Source organism: Narcine bancroftii, chromosome 1, assembly GCF_036971445.1.
Source record: "Narcine bancroftii isolate sNarBan1 chromosome 1, sNarBan1.hap1, whole genome shotgun sequence".
Classification (NCBI taxonomy): Eukaryota; Metazoa; Chordata; class Chondrichthyes; order Torpediniformes; family Narcinidae; genus Narcine; species Narcine bancroftii.
This window is the reverse complement of record NC_091469.1, coordinates 399,783,456-399,806,965: the sequence shown is the minus strand read 5'-3', so window position 1 is coordinate 399,806,965 and position 23,510 is coordinate 399,783,456. Positions and strand designations below refer to the sequence as shown.

At 38.3% G+C, this 23,510-nt stretch overlaps 1 protein-coding gene and 1 long non-coding RNA gene across 4 annotated transcripts in view; one reads left to right on the top strand and one right to left on the bottom strand.

Moving 5' to 3' along the window:
* Positions 1-3,957, top strand: part of LOC138751465 (diacylglycerol kinase beta-like) — a 207,156-nt gene extending 203,199 nt beyond the window's left edge. The window contains exon 6 of the mRNA XM_069913753.1: positions 3,515-3,957. Within this exon, the coding sequence (XP_069769854.1) occupies positions 3,515-3,610 (96 nt within the window). The 3' untranslated portion in view covers positions 3,611-3,957. The remainder of the gene's footprint in view (positions 1-3,514) is intronic.
* LOC138751466 (uncharacterized) overlaps positions 1-23,510 on the bottom strand; it is a 39,906-nt gene that overhangs the window by 4,973 nt on the left and 11,423 nt on the right. For 2 of the 3 annotated variants that reach the window (XR_011349959.1, XR_011349961.1), the window contains exons 3-4: positions 6,732-6,852; positions 5,276-5,419 (exon numbers count right to left, since the gene is read on the bottom strand). This is a non-coding gene — a long non-coding RNA (uncharacterized lncRNA). Of the gene's footprint in view, positions 1-1,668; positions 1,863-5,275; positions 5,420-6,731; positions 6,853-23,510 lie in introns of those variants that run through there. The other variant, XR_011349960.1, reaches the window with a different exon arrangement.

Here is a 23,510-nt window from a genome sequence, read left to right as displayed (position 1 = left end):
CAATGACAATTTCTATCAAGTAAAATATTTCAATAACAATTGGTTCTAGAGGAGTAGTTCTCAACCTTTTTTCCCCACTTACATACCACCTGATGCAATGCCTTTTGCACTTATGGGCTAGGGATTACTAAGGTGATGTGTGAGTGGAAAGAAAAAGTTTGCAAACCACTGATTTAAATCATCTTTGCAACATTCCATATATTTAATCTACAGCCTGGATTAGTTTGAACAGAGATAACGGGGCAGAAATTCAAAACATGGTCAATGGTTTTGCAGCTGAAAATAAGATAGCCATGAAGTTAAAATTAGCAAAGTTTGGAAGGAATCCATGATACGGTAAAGTGTGGTCCACTTGATATAACGTTCAGGGAATCTATAAATGTTAGTAGCCTGAATGCTAAAATAAGTGAAAGATAACCTTGAATATGAAATGTCAACCCTCTGTTGATTTGAGATCAACATTGCTAACAATTTTCATTTCCAAATGGACACTGGATATCCTACAACTGCTAGTGAGTCAGCATGATTAGTAGTGCATGGAGAGCTCTCAAACTAGATTTTTACTTCTAAAATGCCACAGAAATCAACATTTTTTTTGATTTTACAGCTATTTTAATTAAATATCAGTTTTTATAGTGAAAAATACATCTGAATTGATAGTTTAATAGTAAGCTTTGATATTTAAGTACCTGTGAACAAGTAGGATTAATCTGGGGACTTGAACAAATTATTCTGGTACACCTCAATCCTAAAAAAACAATTTCAGTAATTCCTCTCAATATACAATTGTAACAGTCAAAAACTGAGCATAATACTTTCTCCAGTGTTGTATATGGTGTCTCTGAATATGATACTAACCATAAGAGATGCAGATGAATGAAGTATACTTGTTAATGTAGCAAGATAGAGGTTTGTTTTCTATCCCATAAAACATTTTAACTTGCACATGGGATTAAGCCAAAGTCTTCCAAATTGCTGTAAATGATTTAGCGGAGGATAGCTGGTCTACCCGTAAATCAAAACCTTGTTGTCAGTGATTACTGGTGTTGCTGCATGAATCTGCAGTTGACACAACTTTAGTGTATATGCCTGTGCATGTAACCAACTTTAGAACGTTCAGTCCAAAATGTGATATTCCCAACATAGATGTTTATTTTATCAAAGGTGTTGTTAGTATTGAAAATGTTGTAATCTTGAATTAATGTAACATTTTTGATTAAGAAGTTGGAAAGAAAGTTTGTCAGCCTGAAAGCATATTTTCAATTGTCTAATTAATCCTAATGATTGTGATATTTTGGAAGAAAGGTTAAGGTGAAAAGCTGAACTGAGGACATAAAACACCTGGCAAAATCTTGGGGATTTCTATTTGCCCAACTCTTTGAAAGTTCATTCGTTGTACCTGAAACTTTATTTAAGTCACATAAATGTCCTAGTAACAGACAATTTACTGACTGTTGTCCACCATTTGTTTCAAATTTTGAAATTAGTTCTAAAGTGACCATCAGTTTAAAAAAAAACACATTAATTAAAATACCCAAATGAAATTTGTGTTCTGGTGAGAACCAGAAAAGGAGGTAAATAGTTCTATTAATTATATTAATAGTTGTTTACAAAATTATTGACGTGCAATTTACAATGTGTGCTTTAACACTTTGGACAAATAACGGTCAATTTTTTAATTAATTTATAACATTTAAATTGTGATAAAAGATAAAATTTCAGTAACTAGTAATTAAATTTAAAATATTCAGAAGTGTCGTGTCGTAGTGTCTGAAGAATATTTAATTTCCATTTTTGTTCAGCACTCCATCTATAACAACCTGAAGCTTGACAGGTCTATTAATTTCAAGGCTCAGGGATACCTATTAGTACAAAACATGGAAAAATACCATTAATCATTTATTTTAATTTTGTATTTCTGTCATTTTCATAGCAGGTTATAGAATTGCAATGACACAATAATGTCCCTGGTCTAATGGTGTGAAAGAATACTTTAATTGCTATGTTCCAACTAGAGTTGATGTTCATTACTTCTGATTGCAGAGATAATATGATTAGATTTAGCACATTTTGATGCAACTGTTCTTGAAAACAAATTAAAATCATCATCCAAGATTCTTTTCCCCATAAAGCATCATCTCCATTAAATAACACAAAAATGAAATAAGTAGCAGATTCATGGTAATGTGACCATTTCCAAAAAGAGCTAGAAAAGGAAGACAATTCAACCATTTGTCTTTTAGTTCCTTAAGATCATTATCTAAACATAAGCCAAAGAAGAACAAAAGTAATTAAGGGAAAATATTCCAATTATTATCTTAACATAGTTAAGACATCTGACCACAAGAAGCTTATAAATTATTCATTTTTCCATAAAGAAAAATGTGCAAAGCATTTGGGTAACATTTCAATGAAGGTTAATGATAATATGGATTGAAACAGAATCAAATGAAATGTGCATTAAAATATGTCTACTGATAAACAATATGAAAGATGGCTAGTTTTCTAAAGTGCCAGGCGTGAAAGAGCAAGCTTGACCACAACAATGATCTGCTGAAAACCTGGAAGAAACAAACCACTTTTATATCCTGCTGGCAAAAATTGAATTGAATGAATTTGCTCCTCTGTTTTCTGAAATCAGTGACCAGCTCCTTCATGGTGTTGGCATTGAGAGAGAGGTGGTTAATTTGATATCATGCCATGAAAAGCTCAGTCTACGGCATTGGGGTTATATGCAAGCTAAAAGAGTTAGAGCAGAGTTGTGAGTGTATAGGGAGTAGAGTAAGGAGTTGATTTTGTAGTCTTGCAAGGCAGTGTTGTCACCAGTCCTCAAAGCTTGTGGACTGCAGGCCAGGAAGTGGAGGATCCAATTGATGATGTTGATGTCAAGGTCCTGGAGTTTTGGGATGAGTTTGTTTGGTTCAGTGGTGTTGAAGGCAGAGCTATAATCCATAAATGTCTCTGCAGTCCAGATGTTTCAGGGTAGAATGCAGGTCCAGAAAGATTAAGTTAATAATCAGAAAAACACTTTACTGATGTGATTAATTTCAATATCAGTTAAATTGTAATAGGGAGGAATTCATCCCCTTTCATTAAAAATTATGGAAAGGATTTAGTCCTTGATTTTTTTTCCCCCCCATAATAACTAGATAAAACACATTTCAAATATTGGGCAAAATTACTGAAGCAACTACTTTTATTTCAGAAAAACCTACACCTTGTAGCATTGTTTAAATAAATAACATACAGGTCAATAATTCTGCCAATATATAAATATGTAACTGAATAATTCAAAAATGCCAACTGCAGTTGATAACCCTCATTTATTCACGTGACCCAGAAAGGGAAGGGAATATCTAGCATAACCAAAGGACTGAAATGAAGAATCCAATTCTAAAGATTGACTTGAATATCTGATTACTCAAATGAATCACCAATCAATTATGACTTTATGTAACAGCTTGAATATTAATTTCATTATCCAATCTCCTCCCTCTATTTCTGTTTCCCACAGATTACAATTAATCACAAGAACCAAGCTCCAATGCTGAAGGCACCACCTCCTAAGACTGGCTTCGTTACTTCGATCATCAAAAGGACTAGGAGTTAAGAAAAAAAGCCATATCCATTTTTCTCTTCAAGTGAGAACAAGGAATTATGAACAAGCTGCACTCTAAGAGTCACTTTCCGCTAGAATCTTACCAACGAAAGCACACATTGGAAAACTGGTATTTCCCAGTTCATGGCCTTCCTCACCACTTACAATCATAATCAGAAAAAAAAAAATCAGGTAAAAACATGACCAGAATCACATTAGGACATCATTAGAAGTAGTTATTCCTGAAACGCGAAGGCAATCTTCCCCTCCCCACTACTGATCTAAATTAAATATACTGTAGACAAATTATTTGCACAGTTATCATTTCTATGATGGCATATAACAATTAAATAATGAAACTTATTGTTGGTACATGTGGCATTGGTATGCAGTTTATGGATGACACACATTTATCTCTTATGGCAGATTTACCTTCCCAGCTTTAACCTTTTGACAAATGTTGAGGAGGCAATTTTTGCCTTAAAGCTATTCATTTTCACAAATGCTTTCTTGTCACTAGGACAGAGGGCTAAAGTGAGAGCAATTAAAGATATTAAACTTTAATGTGCAGCAAATCTGGAAGGAGCATTCATGTCACATTAGACATGGTTGTAGGGAATTCCTTGTCTTCTATTGAAACTAAAATGTTAACAATGTCTTTAATAGCACAAGAATTTCATACAGAATATACCAGAAAATGTATTAATGGTATCATGCGGCAGGATTTCAATCCTATTATTAGATGTGAAAAATATTAAAGAAAGTGGTTTCTGAAGCAGTTTGTCAGATGTCAGCTTATCCTGCTGCACAACAGAAGGGATCAAGACTTGGGTGGGCAGGTTCCCCTATGAATCGCCAACAAAATTTTCTGAAGTACCGTTGCAAACGATGCAACTGCTGGCAACAAAATTAAACTCTCTACCATTTTTCCCCCAAAATACCATTCAGCAAAATACAAGAACAAAGAGGCTGCAAGAAACTGCAGTTCAGATAGTAAACTAATCTCTCTGCTACGTTTCCATGTCTTGCACTCCATAACAGTGGGGAAAACCCAGAACATTTCAAGTGGCCAACTTTATAAGGAACTTATTTTCTGCCATACTTTTGTTAGATGCTCTCAGCCAGGCCAAGTGATTCAGCTGGAGTGAATGGTAGAAATCCACTTCATGAGATTACATGGTCATGCCTTTATTCCAGTTGCTCTTTCATTTAGCAGGATTGCTGAGAATTAATACAACTTATCAAACCGGAATTAGTAGTCATGTTAGAGATACAAAACTTGGCCCAGAAATCTTCGTTGCTCTGAAAATTACATTGTACATGCAGGGCAGTCTGTGTTCTTTGAAAGCATCTGCAGTTGCAAACATCTGTTTAGATAATACGAACAGAAGCATGGTTTTGCATGTCTAACAATCCTCAAAGCCTTTCTACCACAGTGGAGTAAGTGCAAGAAAATAACGTGTTGCAAACTAAAAGGAGTCAGATACACAGTGAGAGAAATCTGAAGTTGGGGGCAGGTTGGTGTCAGGGTCACAATCTGGAAATGGGGCTGAATAATATAGGTTTAAGGAAAAGATGCAACAAGTTTGTTTTTACCATATGTTTCAATGTTACCCTATCTACAAGCTTTACAACAGCAAAATTTCAGAGGTAAAACTTAAATCAGATTCCACATACCTTCTGAAGGCTCATTTCTGCATGGATAATCCATGGCACCTGCTCTGCAGTATCCAATAACCTACAGAACACATCTGGTTGCCACTTCTTCAAATTCCATCTTTGCATGTGTGGTTAATAAACTTGTATAGTCTTCCACAATATCTGATTGGTTAAATTAGGTTGGCTTAACATGACAAAATTAATCCAGATCTGTTCAATAAACTATTTTCAGAAAGTGCTATACAGTGGAGCAGTTCCCATGCTTTTAAAATGTTTCAAAAAAAAAAGCACCATTGATAGAGAATGATCTCAGTACACAAAGTACTATTTCATCAATATTTTATGATCAGTACCATTTCATATAGTGCACCAAAATTATTGGAATATTTACCTTCATTGATAATTTTTAAAATATCTATACACTCAGCAAGCCACTTACTGGATGATTAAAGCAGATTCGATTGTAGCTTTCTAAAGTTAACTTGATGTGCTTAATGTTAGCGAAGGCAAAATTTAAAGCACTGGAGGAGCAGTCCCAGACTAGACCAATTCAAAATTTCAGAATGAACAGTTTCAGTCTGTCCTGTGATTTACTACTTTGTTTCTCAAGGAAATAGCAAAGATCACTACTGCAAAGGATGTCTTCACCCAAGATAGCAGGATAGTTTAAAATAACTATTCAGATTTTGTATATAAATATTGCATGCTAATTGCCATTCTAAATCTGTTATGGTAACATGATATTTTAACCATTCAATATATGCTTTCAAAATGTTTCATCTTAATCTTAGCATGCTTGTTTGCCAAATGCACACTTTTAAAGGGTACAATTTCTGGTTCAATATCCTGCCCATGGCTAATTTGCAAAATTATTTTTCTACTACGTGAAACACCTCAGTGTATTTTTATCAGAACGTTTCACCATTCATTTCAACTGCTACATGCTGATGGGTCAGACTTTCCAGCAACACAGTGAAGGGTTTATTCAACTACCTTCAAAGCATCAAAAACAGCAAGTTTGGTGCTTGTCGCTTTATGTTATCTAGTCCTTTAGCTGCCTGGAGCTTTTTGATTCACAGAGAGACAATGGTATTTATATCCACAGTTCCATTTTGTCTCAGAGAGAAATTGACAATATCCCAATTTCCCTTGACCTGTATTGAACAGTGCTGATGATCGTCTTTAAAGCTAGAGTGGAAAAATCAAATTCAGTCACCCAAAGATGGTTCAGCTAATTTGGTGCTTCCAGAACCAGGAAATTATCTTGCACCATTATGAAGGCAGCTTATTCAACTTAAATATTGTACTAGAAATGCTGAGAGCATTCCCAGAGATTGCAGGTCTAGAGATTTTTATTAAAAAGTTTCTTATTTTCCAACTGAAAACTTCTTGTAGATGGACCAAAAGATTTTTTTTCCCCCCAAAGGAAATGAGGGCAGCTATTTAACAGTGTTGCTGGTATAATAAATCTTACCTTAGGGCACAGGCACTTGCAAATGATCTTTGATGAACAGAACTCATTTGAATGACAAACACAACATTACTGGCCTTCGACATGTACCAAACCATCATACTTGATTACAGACTCTGTATGCCTGGTATAAATCAAACACAGCATTTATTATTGTTCATCAAATTATAAAGAGAAATGTGATCAGATGACTATATTCACCCCTTAACATTTTTTAATCTAAAAAATTTTAAAAACAAATACAAAACTGACCATGTTGACTGAAGCAAAGGTGACAATTCTACAATTTGACCTTATTGTACAAGGTCTAGTTCTGGGAAAGAACACCAGTCACTCTTGGTTGCTGGTTGTTATCCATTGATGCCGTCTTGAAGATAGATGGATAATAAGATAGGTGGAGAAGTCAGCATTATCTATCCCCCAAATAATTTGCCAAACTCCATCTAGATTCACACATAAAGAATGGATACTTAGATGGAAAAAGGAGATACAAGACACAAGAATCCATACACAGAATGAATCATAGCAACGGAAATCACAAAAGAGAACCACTGACTGACAGGTGTGAGTTGGTTCTGAAGAATTTTTTTTCTTTTATTTCTACAGAATCATGAGCCCTGTTTTTGTTAACACATTTGAGATGTTAGACAGCGTTAAGGAGATTGAGCAAGCATTTCTTGCTTTTTTTTATATAAAAAAGCACAGATGTAGTAAAGAAGGAAATTAATGGTCTTTGTATCCTACTACAAGAGTCAAACTTATTCACTGAAAGAAAGGTAAAACTGCTCAACTGGTCTGCTGCCTGTCCTAGGATCTCACTCTTTTAACCAGTATGAACCCAGGCAGAGTCTTCTGCAGAGGCAATGACCAGTATTGTGATTGGCAAGGGCCAGAATTGTGATTCAACTTCTGACAGCTGGTAGGGTGTTGACATCTTGTCTGTCACTATTAATGTCTTTACGTCGAACAATAAAAGATTACAGTACTTTGGCCCTTTTAATCAGTCCTGAACTATTATTCTTTCTAGACCCACTGACCTCCACCCTGTCCATACCCCACCCATCTATGTACCTGTCCAAATTCTTTATAAATGTTGAAATTGAGCCCACATTTACCACTTCAGCTTGCAGCTCATTCCACACTCCCACCACTCTCTGTCTGAAGGAGTTCCACCCCACCCCCCCATGTTTCCCCAAACTTTTCCCCTTTGACCCTTAACCCATATCCTCTGGTTTGTATCTCACTTACCCTCAGTGGGGGAAAAAAATACCTACATTTACTGTCTATATTCCTCAGTTTTAAATACCTCTATCAAATCTCCCCTCAGCCATGTTCACTCCAGAGAATAAAGTCCTAACCTGTTTAACCTTTCCCTGCAACTCAGTTCCTGAATCACCTCTGTATGCTTTCATTCTTATTGAATTTTTCATGTAGTTAGGTGACCAAAACTGCACACAATACTCCAAATTTGGCCTCACCAATGTCTTTTCACTTTACCATTACATCTCAACTCCTATACTCAATACTTTGATTTTTGAAGGCCAAAATGCCAAAAGCTCTCTTTACAACCCTATCCACCTGTGACACCACTTTCAGGGAATTATGTATCTGTATTCTCAGATCCCACTGTTCTAACATATTCCTCAGTGCCCTAACATTTACAATGCATGTCTTTTGTCCTTCCAAATTGCAACACCTCACACTTGCTTGCATTAAATTCCATCTGCCATTTTTTAACCCATTTTCCAGCTGGTCCAGATTCCTCTGCAAGCTTTGAAAACCTTCTTTGCTATCCACAATGCCTCCAATCTTAGTGTCATTTGTAAACTAGCTGAATCAATTTACCACATTGTCATCTTGATCAGGGATCTGGATGATAAACAACAATGGTCCCAGCACTGATCTCCGAGGCATAACTCTAGTCACAGGCCTCCAGTCTGAGAAGCAATCATCCACCACTACTCTTGGTTTCTCCCATCCAGCCATTGTTGAATCCAGTTCACTACTTCACCATAAACACCTTAGTGTTCCACATGGGAAGTTAGTCAGGAATTTTCTAATGCTGTTGAAGGCCTTACTGAAATCCATCTACAGCCTTTCCTGTTAACCTCGAAGAACTCAACAAGATTGGTTAAACACAACCTACAATGTATGAAGTCATGTTGACTATCCCTAATCATGTTTTGGCTATCCAAATAATGTATATCTGATCTTAGAGCACCTTCTGATAATTTACCTACTACTGATGTCAGGCTCACCAGCCTTTACTTTCCAGGGTTACCTTTGGGACCTTTTTTTTTTAAAAAACACAGAACATGAACTACCATCCAATCCTCCAGCAGCACAACTGTGGTTTAGAACATTTTAAATATTTTTGCCTGACCCCCTGTAATTTCTACACTAGCTGCCCTCAATTTCCAAGGGAATACCTTGTCAGTCCTTGGGATTTATCCACCCCTCTTTAAGACAACGAGCATCTCTTTAATCTGTATAGGTTCCATGACCTCACTGCTGGTTTTCCTTACTTCCCACAACTCTGCCCATTTCCTGAGTAAATACTGATGCAAAAGAACCATTTAAGATCTCCCCCATCTCTTTTGGCTGCATACAAAACTGATCATGTTGATCTTCAAAGGGACCAATTTTGTCCCTTACTATGCTTTTGCTCTTAATATACCTGTAGAAACCATAACAATTTTCCTTCACATTGTCTGCCAAAGCAGTCTGATATCTTCTTTTAGCCTTCCCGTTCCTTTCTTGAGGAGCTTTTTTTTTATATAAATGCAAGAAAAGCATCAAGTTCCTAATTTGCTCCATGTTGTCTATATCTCTCTCTCTTCTTCTGAACCAGATCCCCAATGTCCCTTGAAAACAAATGTCCCCCATGCCTGCTAATCTTGCCATTAATACTGACAGGAACATACAAACCCTGTACTCTCAAAATGTCACCTTTGAAGGTTCCTCCACTTACCTTGCATGAAAACAACTTTATACCAATCCACGTATTCTCACTCCTTTCTCATTTCCTCAAAATATAGCCTTTCTCCAATTTAGAATCTCAACCCAAGGCTCAGACCTGTCCTTTTCCATAATTAACTTGAAATTAATGGCATTATGATCAATGGATCCAAAATGTTCCCCTACACATACTTCTGTCACCTGTCCTCTCTCGTTCCCTAATATGAGATCCAGTATTGCACACTCTCTAGTTAGTACCTCTGTATATTGACTTAGAAAACTTTCAACATATTTGGCAAAGTCCAAGCCATCCAGCCCTTTAACAGTATGGAAATATCAGTCAATATGTGGAAATTTAAAATCTCTTGCTCTCATAAGCTTTTGTTTCCTGCATCTGTCTGCTATCTCTCTACAGATTTGTTCCTCCAATTCTTGTTGACTCTTGGGTGGTCTATAATAGTGTGGTTATATAAGAGTGTGGTTATACCTTTCCAATTCCTCAGCTCCACCCATATAGCCTCAATTGATAAGCCCTCTGGTCTATCTTGCCTGAGCACAGCTGTGGTATTTTCCCTGATGAGCAATGCATGCCACCCCTGCTCCTTTCATTTCACCCCCCAACCCCTGCTTTATCATGTCTAAAGCAGCATAAGCTCATAACATTGATCCGTCAGCCCCACCCCTCCTGCAACCAAGTTACACTAATGTCACAATGTCATAATTCCACTTGCCAATCCACACTCATATACCTTTCCTGCAACACGTCTTGCATTGACACCTGAGAAAGTTTCCACCACATGCACAAAATTATCACTTCATCTTTTACCTCCTGCAGGTCACGATCTGTTCTGGCACTCTAGTTCCCATCCCCCTCCATATCCAGTTTAACTCCCCAAAACAGCACTAGAAAGCCATCCTGCAATGATATTAGACCCCTCCAGTTCATATGCAAACTATTCCTTTGGAAAAGGCCCCACTTTCCCTGGAAGAGAGCTAAATGATACAGAAACCTGCACCATATATTTAGTCATGTGTTTTGCTACTTTATCTTCCAATACCTAACCTCACTTGCATGTGGCATTGGTAGCAATCCTGAGATCACAACTCCGAAGGTCCTGTCCTTCAACTTAGCACACAATTCCCTGAACTCTCCTTGCAGGAGTTCATCACTCTTTGTACCCGCTTCGTTGGTCCCTACATGGACCACAATATCTGGCTACTCACCCTCCCTCTTGAGAATGCCATGAACTCGGAGATCTCGGACTCTGGCACCAATACCATCCAAGAATCTCGATCCCTTCCACAGAATTTATTTCTGCCCCAACTTTGGAATCACCCATCACTGCAGCTTGCCTCTTCTCCTCCTTAGCTACCAGACTCTGTGTCAGAGATCTGATCACTGTGGCATGTCCTTGGTAGGTTGTTTCCCACCCTTCCCTCCATCAGTTTGGAAAATGGTAAACTTGTTATTGAGGGGAATGGCTACAGGGGTTCCCAGCACTGACTGCCGGTTCCCTTTCCCTCTCCTAGCTACCCTCCTCCTGCCACCAAGGTGTGATAGCATTCCTGTTACTGCTGTCTATGAACCCCTCATCCTCCTAAATGATCCAGAGTTCATCTAATTCCAGCTCCAATTCCTTAACTCTGTTTGGAAGGAGCTGAGCTGAATGCAGTTCTCGCAGATGAAATAATCAGGAAAATTCTGGCTTCCCTCTCCTGGGTGCCATTCCTACTGTCTATGACTAAAGGAAAATAAATATAGGATACACAAAAGCCTGCCCTTATCTGTGCCTATCTGCTTTATCCTTTTTGTTGCTTGATTAAACTCCTGCACCACCCCCTCAGTTTCTTGCCGAGGCCTTGCAAGCCAAAGCCTCAAAGACTGACTTCTACCATGAGTGACTCTCACAATGGCCACTCCACTTGTGCTTCCCCTCTTTTAAAAAAAAATTGGTTGGAGTTAATTGGCCAATGGAGAGATCCAAAAGTACACATACCAATCCCACCCCTCACTCGCAGTTTGTTCCCACAGTCCCCAATCTTAAAGATTCAAATGTTCAGAAGCTGTTAATTTTCTTAATTTAATGGAACAGTTGTCTACCAATCTGTTGATAGTTATTGCTATTTGATAGCAAGGGAGCTTTGTACTTCCTGCCACACATTTAACAGGCAAACTTTCCAGCTCATGAATGGGGAAAACAAAAATCAAGAAGGTGTACATTAACTCTTCAGTCATCAGAAGAAATCTACCAGCACAACCCAGATGTTCTCGGGTAACAATTAACCCACAATGGAAGATTGCACTTCAGACACCTCAATTTTGGCACAGTTAAGTGCTTTAAAATAAAATGTAGATCATTTTAGATCAGCCAGCTAGTCAGTAGATTAGGCACATTGTGTTCACCTTATTCTATTTTTTTTTAGTTGCACAGATAGTTCATAATAATTATGAAAAATTTTAGAAACCAAAACCTAGTGTAAGATCCTGCCAATCTCTTCCTTTGTTTAATGACCTATGCAGATATTTAAAAATATCAAATTTGATTTTAATAACTTTTTTATAAATATAGAAAATGACACATTTTGGCCTGAATCTCTCATCTCATCTTCAATATTTATATAATTCTAGGTCATAAAAAATGTGGACTTTATTCAACAAAATATTTTTTCCCCCCCACTTAAAATGTATTAATCGGTCATTTACAAGAGAGATTACTGAATAGAAAAAAAAACTTCAACCTAAAGAACAATGACAGTTAAAAATTATGCAGAAAATAATACTGTAAAAAATGTGACAAGATCAGGAATCGAGTTCTTTAAAAATGTAGTCATAGGGTGATACAGAATGGAAACAGCCCTTCAGGTCAACTTGCCAACTCTGCCCAAAATATCCCACCTATCTGCATTTGGCGCACATCCCTCTAAACTTATCCTATCCATGTATCTGTTCGTATTTTCTTAAACATTGCAATAGTGCCTGCTTCAACCACCTCCTCTTCTAACAGTCCACTGCATACACTCATCATTCTCTGTGTAAAAAGAAAATCCCGCAGATTCCCCTCCTCTGGACAAAAGGGTCTGTGCATTCCCCAATCTATTCCTTTCAAGATTTTGTATCCCTCATCCTCCTGCACTCCAAGGATTAGAGCATGAGCCTGCTCAATATATCCACTTATATACCTATACTTCTGATCTACAATATTGAATGGAATGCACCATGGCTTATGCAACTGCAAAGTGACCTCCAAACTTCTATAATCAATACTTTAACTGATTAAGTGTGCCAAAAGCTTTTATGACTATCTACCTATGTACCTGTACTTCTGTCCTACAATACTCCACAGATTCCTACCATTCACTGTGTAGGACCTAGCCACGTTGGACATCTCAAAATGCAACAGCACACAAATCAACCATTTCACTGCTCACCTGACCAAGTGAACAAGATCATGGTGCAACTTACATTTTAGTGACATTCACAAGCTTGCTAATCATGCCTGCTTTCATCTCAATCTTTGATGTAGATGACAAGCAGCAACACTGAACCCTATGGCATAATATTAGACACAGACCTCCAGTCCAAAAAACAACCTTCCACCATCACCCTCTTTTTTCCCATGAAGCCAAATTTCTCTCCATAGAATATTATAGCACAGTGCAGGCCATTCAGCCACAATGTTGCATAAACCTACCTCACAGTGTAATTTTTCCCTTCCTTACACCCATCACACACTATTTATCTTACATCCATGTGTATAGGAGTCTTTTGAATGTCCCACTTGTACCAGCTTCCACCACCATCCCAGCAAAGCACTCCAGGTACCCTCTCAGTGTTAAAAACTTACTCCAGGTGCCACTCTATGTTAAAAACTTATTGCTAACATCTCCCCTCAACTTTCTTCCACTCAGTGTAAATAAATGTTTCTTGTATTTGCTATTGTTGTGCCATGAAAAAAAGTGCTATCTGTCCACCCTATCTAAGCCCCTCATAATCTTATATACCTCTATGAAGTCACCTCTCATCCAAAAGCCATCAACCTTGCTCCATGTTCTCCAATCTAGGCAATATCCTGATAAAGAGGAGTAAAACACGAAAGTCTGTAGACACCAAGGTTGAAGTAAAATGAGAATGTTGGAGAAACTCAGCAGGTCAAACAGTTTATTTTATGTAGCAAGGATATATACAAAACCAACATTGAACTTGAACCCTTCATCAAGGTGTGAACAAAATGTGTGCAGGCACCCAAACAAACAATATGGTGGGGGGCAGGGAGTGGCGGAAGCAAGTAGAGAGGAAGGTAATGTGGCTGTAGAAGCAAATCTGGGTGAGTACATGGTCATTGATCTTGAGAGCAGCAGGGAGTGCAGATGAGGAGCAGTGAAAGAATCCCACAGAACTCCCTGTGGAGAGCAAAGGAAAACTTTCTTCAGGGTAGGCATCCCTTGAGGAAATTTCACAGTGTTACAGTAGACAGGACTGCAATTAAAGTAAAAACACAATACTGGAGAAATTTAGCAGGTCAAACAGTGTATTTATCTCACAATGATAAAGATAATCTCCTGCCCCTCCCTCCACCATTTTGTTCAGTCATTTGCCTACATTTTGTTCATACCTTAATGAAAGGCTGAAGCCCAAAACTTTGGTTATGTATCTTTATCTTTGCCAAATAAAGTACATTGTTTGACCTCCTAAGTTTTTCCAGCATTGTGTTATTACTTTAACATCCTGGTAAATCTCCTCCGCACCCTCTCCAAAATATCTGCATTATTTCTAGAAACATTTATTCAGCTTTCAAGGTGACCAATACTCCAAACAAGGTTTTATAGAGCTGCAACATTGCTTCTTGAACTCAATTCCCCAATTAACAAAGACCAAAACATCATCTGCCCTTTTAACCACCCTATCAATTTGCATAGCAAACTTGAGGGATCCACACAGTCAAGAATTCTGCCATTAACTACATATTCCACCATCAACTTTCCAAAGTGCATCACTTTACTTATCTGGATAGAATTCCATTTTCTACTTCTCTACCCAACTCTGCATCAGGTCTATAACCTGTTGTAATCTATGACTACCTTCCACGTCACTTCCAACTTTTGTATCATCTACAAACATACTGACCCACCCTTCCATTTCTTCCTCCAAGTCATTTATAAAAATCACACAGTGAAGCGGTCCCAGAACAAATCCCTGAGAAACACCACTAGTCACTGACCTCCAGGCAGCATGCTTTCCATCTACTACTAGCCTCTGGTTTCTGCAGGCAAACCAATTCCAGAGCAGCCTACAAGCAGAACCTTCATCAAATGAGGTGGAGAAATATAGAAGTGACCAAAAAGATTGTCAATAGCGTAAATAAACTTTAGATTTGAGACACACAACCTCCTGAGAATACCCTCTAGTAATTTACCAACCACTGATGTCCTCCCCCTGTGTGAGGTCCTCTACAAATTGCCAGAGGAAAATTTCATGAAAACATTTGAGAAATTCTACCCTTTTTTAAAAATCTGTTAAAAATGAGAAAAAAAATAACACCAAAGATCATTGTGGAATGACATCAACTGTAGACTGGACTATTCAGATAGATTGTTTAATTCAAACTTAAATATCAAATGAGCACAATTTCATTTTTTGGCCTTTCTGTGGAGAACCATCAACAATTTTCCTAGGCAGGTAGCACTCTCAAAATCAAATATTTATGGAGAAGAGCTCAAATTTACCCAATTATTAGTCAAGTTACATTACCACTGCACTGCCATAAATAGTATAGAGCCAATCGTGACCAATATCATCTTTATGGGATGACACAAAACAAAAGAAATGGCTGGATGCCTTACTAAAAACACACACCTACCCCCAGGTTCTCTTTCCTTCACCACCACATGTGTGTCTTATTCAGCTTTCAAGACATTTGACATTCCACCAGCCCATGTGAAAGGGTGGCAGGTCATTGTTGGCTACAACAGGGTACTGATTGGTCCTCCATTGCCTGACTACATCCTGCTAATATAGAAAGTAGGAAACCATAATACATTGAAACTGGACAGCATTCTACCAATTGGCTCCTGAACACTTCCTCTTTTTCCCTCTCATACTATTTATCCATTCTGCAGATTTATCAAATTTAAGCTATAACAATCTTGTACTACAGTGGGTCCAGAACAATGCACAGTTAAACTAGTTTCAGAAACAACTGGCATGTGAAATCAAAATAAATTGTCAAACTGCATTCTTCCAGGTTAAATGTAACATACAAACTGGATTATATAAAAAACAAGACGAAGAATGGAAATTTAAAAAAAAAAACCTTTTATTGCCTGCATTTCATTACATCAAGGGAAATACAGGTAATAAATCAATACACAGTCCATTAGAACACATGATCCCAGGTTTTCCCTCATCTCGCTGTTAGTAAGGCATTTCTGGATGCCATCATGCACAAATTGCATTCTGTGGCTTTATTTCGAACAGCTGTCAAAAAGAACAGACCTGAATGATTAGTCCTTGATCAGATACTTCAAATGAGAAGCAGTTCCTGGTAAGAGTATTAGCTGGGGAATCACAAGTTCTTAGCCCTCGATTTTTCACCACTAATTTAGATGGATGAAAAATCAGGAGTTACAGACTGGTGATTATCAACTAATGTTTCCTGCGAGTAGGCTCCTTGCTAGAGTCCCCTGATCAGTGAATCAGCTATTTTATTCTAACAGTTTGAATTAGATTCTTCAGCAAGTTTCAGAGGTGAAATGACCAGACTAACCAATCCTCTCCATTATCCTTCCTTCTGTTACAGGTTTCTTCACCATGTATTTATTTATTGCTAAAATTTGCATCTGATTTGTGTATATTTATGTCCCTTTTATAAATGATCATTGGTTCTAGTCACCACCAGGAATAGAAAGATTTACTAAGCATGCAATAAGATTTATTCTTTGCACCATTACTATTGATGTATCTCTATAATAGTGTTGGTGTCTGTCCACCTTTATCTGCAGGGCATAAGCAGCTATTTCTCACAAATATGAGGATGATAGCCTACTTTAGTAAATTTGACAAGGTTATGAGCAACCCATAAGCTCTGGTTAAATCTGCAGAACATTAAAAACAGCACAAATCCCCATACACAAATTCGTTCTATCGATGTTTCAATTAAAATATTATTCATCGATTTCCTCTGAGTGCTCTGGTTACCTCTAATTCTTCAAAATGTATGGGGTTGAAGGTTAATTGGACAGCATGACCTCATGGGCCAGAAGGGCCTGTTACTGTGCAGCACATCAAGCGGTTTTTAATTAAATAAATTTCTGGAAAATAGATAACAATGAAACAATTCATTTGTTTCATTTTGAGTACACAAGTTAGAATATTTTGTAGATCAATAGGAGAGGTTTGCAAAACAAAGCCCCTGCAACAATAAATATGTTTTCTGATCTTCTATCACCATCTCCTTGTCTATAACACAGACACTCTTAGTATTTATTAAGTGTTCACAGGACCTCTCTCAATTAGCTGACATCATATCCCAAATAGAATTTCCATTGCAACATAACAAAAGCTATTAGCTGTATTGAAAGGCAAAAATAGCATCTTACACAATACCTAGATGACTACAAAAGCCATCCAGGAACTGACCTCATTTCTTTGGCATCACAATCATAAGTTCAAGGATGAGCAGCTCCACACAATCTGCAGGTTCTTGGAATGATGCGACACCTATTTTATTATTGACCATGCTGAGCTGCTCTGAAATATACGATTTACGTGACTTCTACAGTCTATGTTGCAAAGGTTTTCCCTCAAATGTGAGAGATTCTGTGAAATTTCGCATCAATGAAACACACAATTGGCATCTAAACCATGTACAAAATGGACATGAACTCGTGATGTCTTTGTCATTGGTGCAAGTTTTACACAGCTTCAGTTTCCTGCAGCAAAAAGTGTGGACAGTGAAATATCAAAGAACAAGATTGGTTTTCTTTTTGTACATCTATAAACCACGCAATGTCAGCATGCAACGTATTACTAATGACAATTGTCTTTTCAAATAAAGGAGCTGTGTATGTTCTAATTCATGAAATGCAGTAGCTCTGCTCTGTAGCACTTTGGTGTACTGTCATTTTAAAGAAAAGTAAATGCTGAACAAATAAATGTTTTTCCCCATTGGGTCCATTTTATAAATTTATGGAAAAAAGACAGAAGTTTCATTTTGTTCCAGATGAGATAGCCAATCTTATTTGGGGTGCAGAGGGGAAAAAAAGTTAAAGTGTATTAGGTTTTGAGCTTCTATTAGGAAGGCTGGAAATCAGGCAGGGTTCATATACACAATTCCAAATACCCCTGCTAGAATCATGCAGGCGAGGACATCAAAAGAGGACAGAACTGGTCTCAGCTATAATCATCCTGCCTACCAAGACAGGGAATGCTTACTGAAGACATACAGGGGATTGTAGATGTGGGAATCTGAAGCCAAAAAGAATCTGCTGAAGAAACTCAACAGATCAATCAGAATTTATTGTTATGAACATGTCACAAAATTCATTGCTTTGCAGCAACATCACAGTGCAAACATTTATATAAACCACCTTGCAAAATAAATACAAATAGGGCAAGGAAAAGAAAAAGACAAAGTAATGCAGTGTCTGTTGTTCATTGCTTATTCAGGAATCTGATGGCGGGCAGGGGGAAGAATCCTTCTTTTCTTGTGCCGCTGAGTGCTCATCTGCAGGCTCCTGCACCTTTTTCCCTGATGGTAGCAAAGTGAAGAGGGCATGGCCTGGGTGGTGGGGGTCCTGGAGGATAGAAGGTGCTATCTGAAGACCCCACTCTTTGTAGATGTTCTCGATGGAGTGAAGACTGGTGCCTGTGATGTCACAGGCTAGTTAACAATCCTTTGGAATTTATTCTTGTCCTGAGAGTTGGCACCTCCATATCAGGCAGTGATGCAAGCAGCCAGAATGCTCTCCACAGTATACATGTAGATGTTTACGAGAGTCTTCACTGGCATACCAAATCTCCTCAATCTCCTTATAAAGGATAGCAGCCCGTTGACAACCCTTCTTTGTGATTGCAAAAAACATGGAGGCTCCAGAAAAGATCCTCAGAGATGTTGAATTTGAAGTTCTTGACCCTCTCCACTGCTGACCCCTTGATTAGGGCTTGTTTGTGTTCCTACTTCCTCCTAAAGTCCACAATCAGAGGACCAGTGAAAGAAAAATAATGGTCAACCTTTATAATTTCCCCAGTCTTGACAAAGAGTTTTGGCCTTGAAACATTGACTATTCACCATCTCCCCTTGACTATCCCCCCCCACCGCCCCCCGCCCCCCAAAATAAAATGCATTTAATGAAAAAAAACTTGGACTTTTTAAGTCATAATTGTATTCCCATTATTTTTTACCCATAATTAATTATGTGGCATGAATAAATTCATCAAATGCAGTTTCAAATATGTTTCAGTGCAGCATCAGTCACCTGCTGCTCAAAAGCCTTTTTTTGCTCATTCACAAGGTCAATACTAACTGCTAACCTTAACTATCCTTGTTAAAGGTGGTGGGACAGTAGTCCCACAGTGAAGTCCTATCTGAGAGCACAGAATTTTGATTCCACAGAATGATGTTCAAGAGGAATGGAATGTGATTTGAAGGGAAACCTTTTTTCCTGATTAGTAATACACGTCACGGGTTTGAGCATCAAACTCTTGAACTCCTTGAAACTTTGAAAGCTGGTATTCACCTTTCCTTGTGTCTTATGCTTAAAAATAAAATGGGCTAGCTAAGCCACAGCTTTATGTTTGTTTTAAAAAAAATACTGTGAATGAACTGCAAGTAACCAAACCCGACTTATTCCAGAACAGCAGTTTCTCACAAGATCTTTAACACAAAAAACTCTTTCACAAGTTTTAATTTGCAATGCTCCCTGTGGAAATCCATCCCAAGTATCTGCAATCATATCCTAAAAATTCAGTAAGAACCAAAAACACCAGCAAAACAATTTTAGCTCTAGAATTTCCATCATAAATCATTAAAATTGGTTGAATCCTTCAGAATTTCACCAGGGATTTGTGTGATGACACCCTGATTCTACTGGAGCTAGGCCTGAAAAGAATGCATCATTTCAATAACATTCCCAAGGACTGTTGAATAACTGATGCGCATGGTTAGTGTACCGGATAGTGTTATTAGAGTGCCAGTGACCTGGGTTAGAATCCAGCACTGTTCACAAGGATTCTCCCCGTGTCTATGTGGGTTTCCTCCAGGTGCGCTGGTTTCCTCCCACCCTTCAAAACATATAGGTGTTGTTGGTTCATTGGTAGTATTTGGGAGGCGCTGGCCTGTTACCTTCGGAATGTCCATTTAAATAAAAAAGATTTTTAGTTAAAAAAATTAAATTTATGCAATTCCCTTTTAACCCACCAGACTTACAAAGATAATTACTCATGTTGTACACCCACAAAATAACACAATAGACCTATTGGTCTCTACATGAAGCTGTCTATCACCATATTTTCCCCTCACTTAGTTGCTTGGGGACAAGGGCAACTCCTACTCAATGGGTGCCAATGAGACTAACTGGGCTCTGATGAATGTGTCATAGTTGGGGTGGGAGATGCTGGACATATTGGGTAGAAAGACAATTTTTTTAAATTCATTCCCCTGGTTTGATCAGTTACAGGCCAATGAGTCAGTCACAGAGTGAGCTTACAAACAGATTCATCACATTGCCATCAACCATCAAGTGCCTATCTATATTAATCCTATTTACTACCCCTGTGTCTAGTGCCTCTGTGCCTTGGCATTTCAAGTGCTCATCCAGATGTGTTTTAAATACGATGAGAGTACCGGTATCCCCCACATTGTCACACACACAATGAGTTTTCAACTGCAACTAAATAAAATTCTTCCTCATATCCCCTCTAAACTTCCTATTCTTCACCTTAAACCCATGCTCTGCCTAATCTTAGATATCCTGCCATAGTTTTTTTTAAAAACCATCTATCCTATCTTTGCATCTTCAAACTTTGTATATTCATCAAGTCCAAGGAAACAAACCCAGCCCATCTTGTCTGTTCTCACAAGCAAAATCATAATGAATCTCCTCTGTACTCTCTACAGTGCAATCGCATTACTGCGGTAAATAGAATTACACACAATATTTAAGCTCTGAAACAGGTACTAGAGTCTTCAGAGTTCATGGTGACATCCAAGAACCCATTAATACTTGATCCTATTTTATATTCCAATCAGTGCCACTCAGATTCTACCACCCATGTCAAATAGGGGCAATACATGATCATCAACGTATTAGGAACATCGGAAGTAGGAACAGGAGTAGGCCAAAAATGGCCCATCAAGCCTACTTCGCCATTCAATACGATCATGGCTGATCTAATTTATGACCGAACTCCACCTACCTGCCTTCTCCCCATATCCCCTAATTCCTCTATCATGTAAAAATTTATCTAACCGAATTTTAAATATGTTTAATGAGGATGCCTCAACCACTTCCCTGGTTAGAGAATTCCAAACATTCACTACTCTCTGGGAAAAACTATTTTTCCTCATCTCTGTCCGAATCTTGAGACTGTGTCCTTTCATTTTAGTTTTCCTAGCCAGCTCAAAAAACCTTCCTAAATCTATCTTATCCATACCCTTCATAATCCTATATGTTACTATAAGATCTCCTCTCATTCTTCTGAACTCGAGCGAATACAATCCGAGACGATTTAATCTTTCATCATAAGTCAACCCCTTCATCCCAGGGATCAACCGAGTAAATCTCCTCTGGACCGTCTCCAAAGCCAGTATATCCTTCCTCAAATATGGAGACCAGAACTGGACACAGTACTCCAGGTGTGATCTCACCAGTACCTTTTACAGTTGCAACATTACCTCCCTACTCCTGAATTCAATTCCTCTAGCGATGAAGGCCAACATTCCATTTGCCTTCTTAATAACCTGCTGCACCTGCAACCCAACTTTTTGTGATTCATGAACAAGCACTCCCTCTGCACAACAGCATGCTGTAGTTTTTCACCCTTTAAAAAATATTCAGCTCTTTTATTTTTCTTGCCAAAGTGGATAACCTCATACTTACTAACATTGTACTCCATCTGCCAGACCTTTGCCCACTCATCCAGCTTAACTATATCCCTCTGCAGACTCTCCACATCCTCATTACAATTTGCTCTTCCACTCAATTTGGTGTCATCCGCAAACTTGGCTACACCACATTTTGTCCCCTCCTCCAAGTTATCAATGTAAATGATGAACAGTTGTGGGTCTAACACCGACCCCTGCGGCACCCCACTTAACACTCTCTGCCAACCTGAAAAACTCCCATTTATCCTGACTCTCTGCCTCCTGTCAGACAACCAATTTTCAATCCAGGCCAATATACTTCCCCGGACTCCACTTTCCTGTAACTTACTGATAAGTCTCTTGTGCGGAACCTTATCAAACGCTTTCTGAAAATCCAAATATACAACATCAACCTGTTCCCCTCTATCTGCCGCACCCATTTTATCCTCAAAGAATCCTAACAAGTTTGTCAAACAAGATCTTCCCTTTCTAAAACCATGCTGCGTCTGCCTGATTGAACCCTTACGTTCCAAAAGTTTCACTATTTCATCTTTAATGACAGCTTCAAGCATTTTTCCAACTACAGACATCAAGCTAATTGGCCGATAATTTCCACTCTTCTGCCTACATCCCTTCTTAAAAAGTGACGTGACATTTGCTGTCTTCCAGTCTGCCGGGACCTGCCCAGAATCCAAGGAATTTTGGTATATCACCACCAATGCATCAACTATAATTTCTGCCATTTCCTTCAGGACCCTTGGATGCATACCATCAGGACCAGGTGATTTGTCTGGCTTTAGTCCCATTAGTTTCTCCATCACTACTTCCTTTGTAACAACTATTTTATCAAGGCCCTCCCCAACATTCGCATCCTTAACTCCGCACTTGGGCATGCTGGACGTGTCTTCCACCGTGAAGACTGACACAAAATATTTGTTTAATGCCTTCGCCATTTCCTCATTTTTTCCTACAAATTTTCCTTTCTCATTCCTATGTTAACTCTGGCCACCCTCTTCCGTTTTATAAGATTTTTTGCTTTCTGTTTTTATATTTTGTGCCAATTTACTTTCATAATCCTTTTTCCCATTTCTTATTACCTGCTTTGTAACCCCTTGTTGTCTCTTAAAGTTTTCCCAATCTTCCAGTTTCCCACTGCTCTTTGCAGCTTTGTACACCTGCACCTTCAATTTTATACTCTCCTTTATTTCCTTTGTTAACCATGGTTGATTTTTCCTTCCCTTGCTGCCCTTTTTCCTGACCGGAATATATTTTTGTTGAGCATTACAAAATATTTCTTTGAAAATCTTCCACTGTTCGTCAATTAGCCTGTGCTGTCAGTCCACTCTGCCCAATTCCTCCCTCATCCTATGGTAGTCACCCCTGTTTAAGCATAATATATTAGTTTTAGATCTAACTATTTCCCCTTCCATCTGAATGAGAAATTCAATCAAACTATGATCACTATTTCCCAGATGGTCTCTGATTATTACATCATTTACTCTACCTATCTCATTGCACAACACTCGATCCAGGAGAGCATTTTCTCTTGTATTCACTAGGGAAAAAAATGTTGAACCAGATGAAGTAAAGAAAAATAGTGGGGAGGTCATGAAGCATATAAGGATAACCGAGGAGGTAGTGATGGCTGTGTTAAAAAAAATAAAGGTGGATAAATCTCCCGGACTGGACAAAATATTCCCTAGGACACTCAGGGAGGCTAGTGGACAGTTAGTGGGGCCATTAA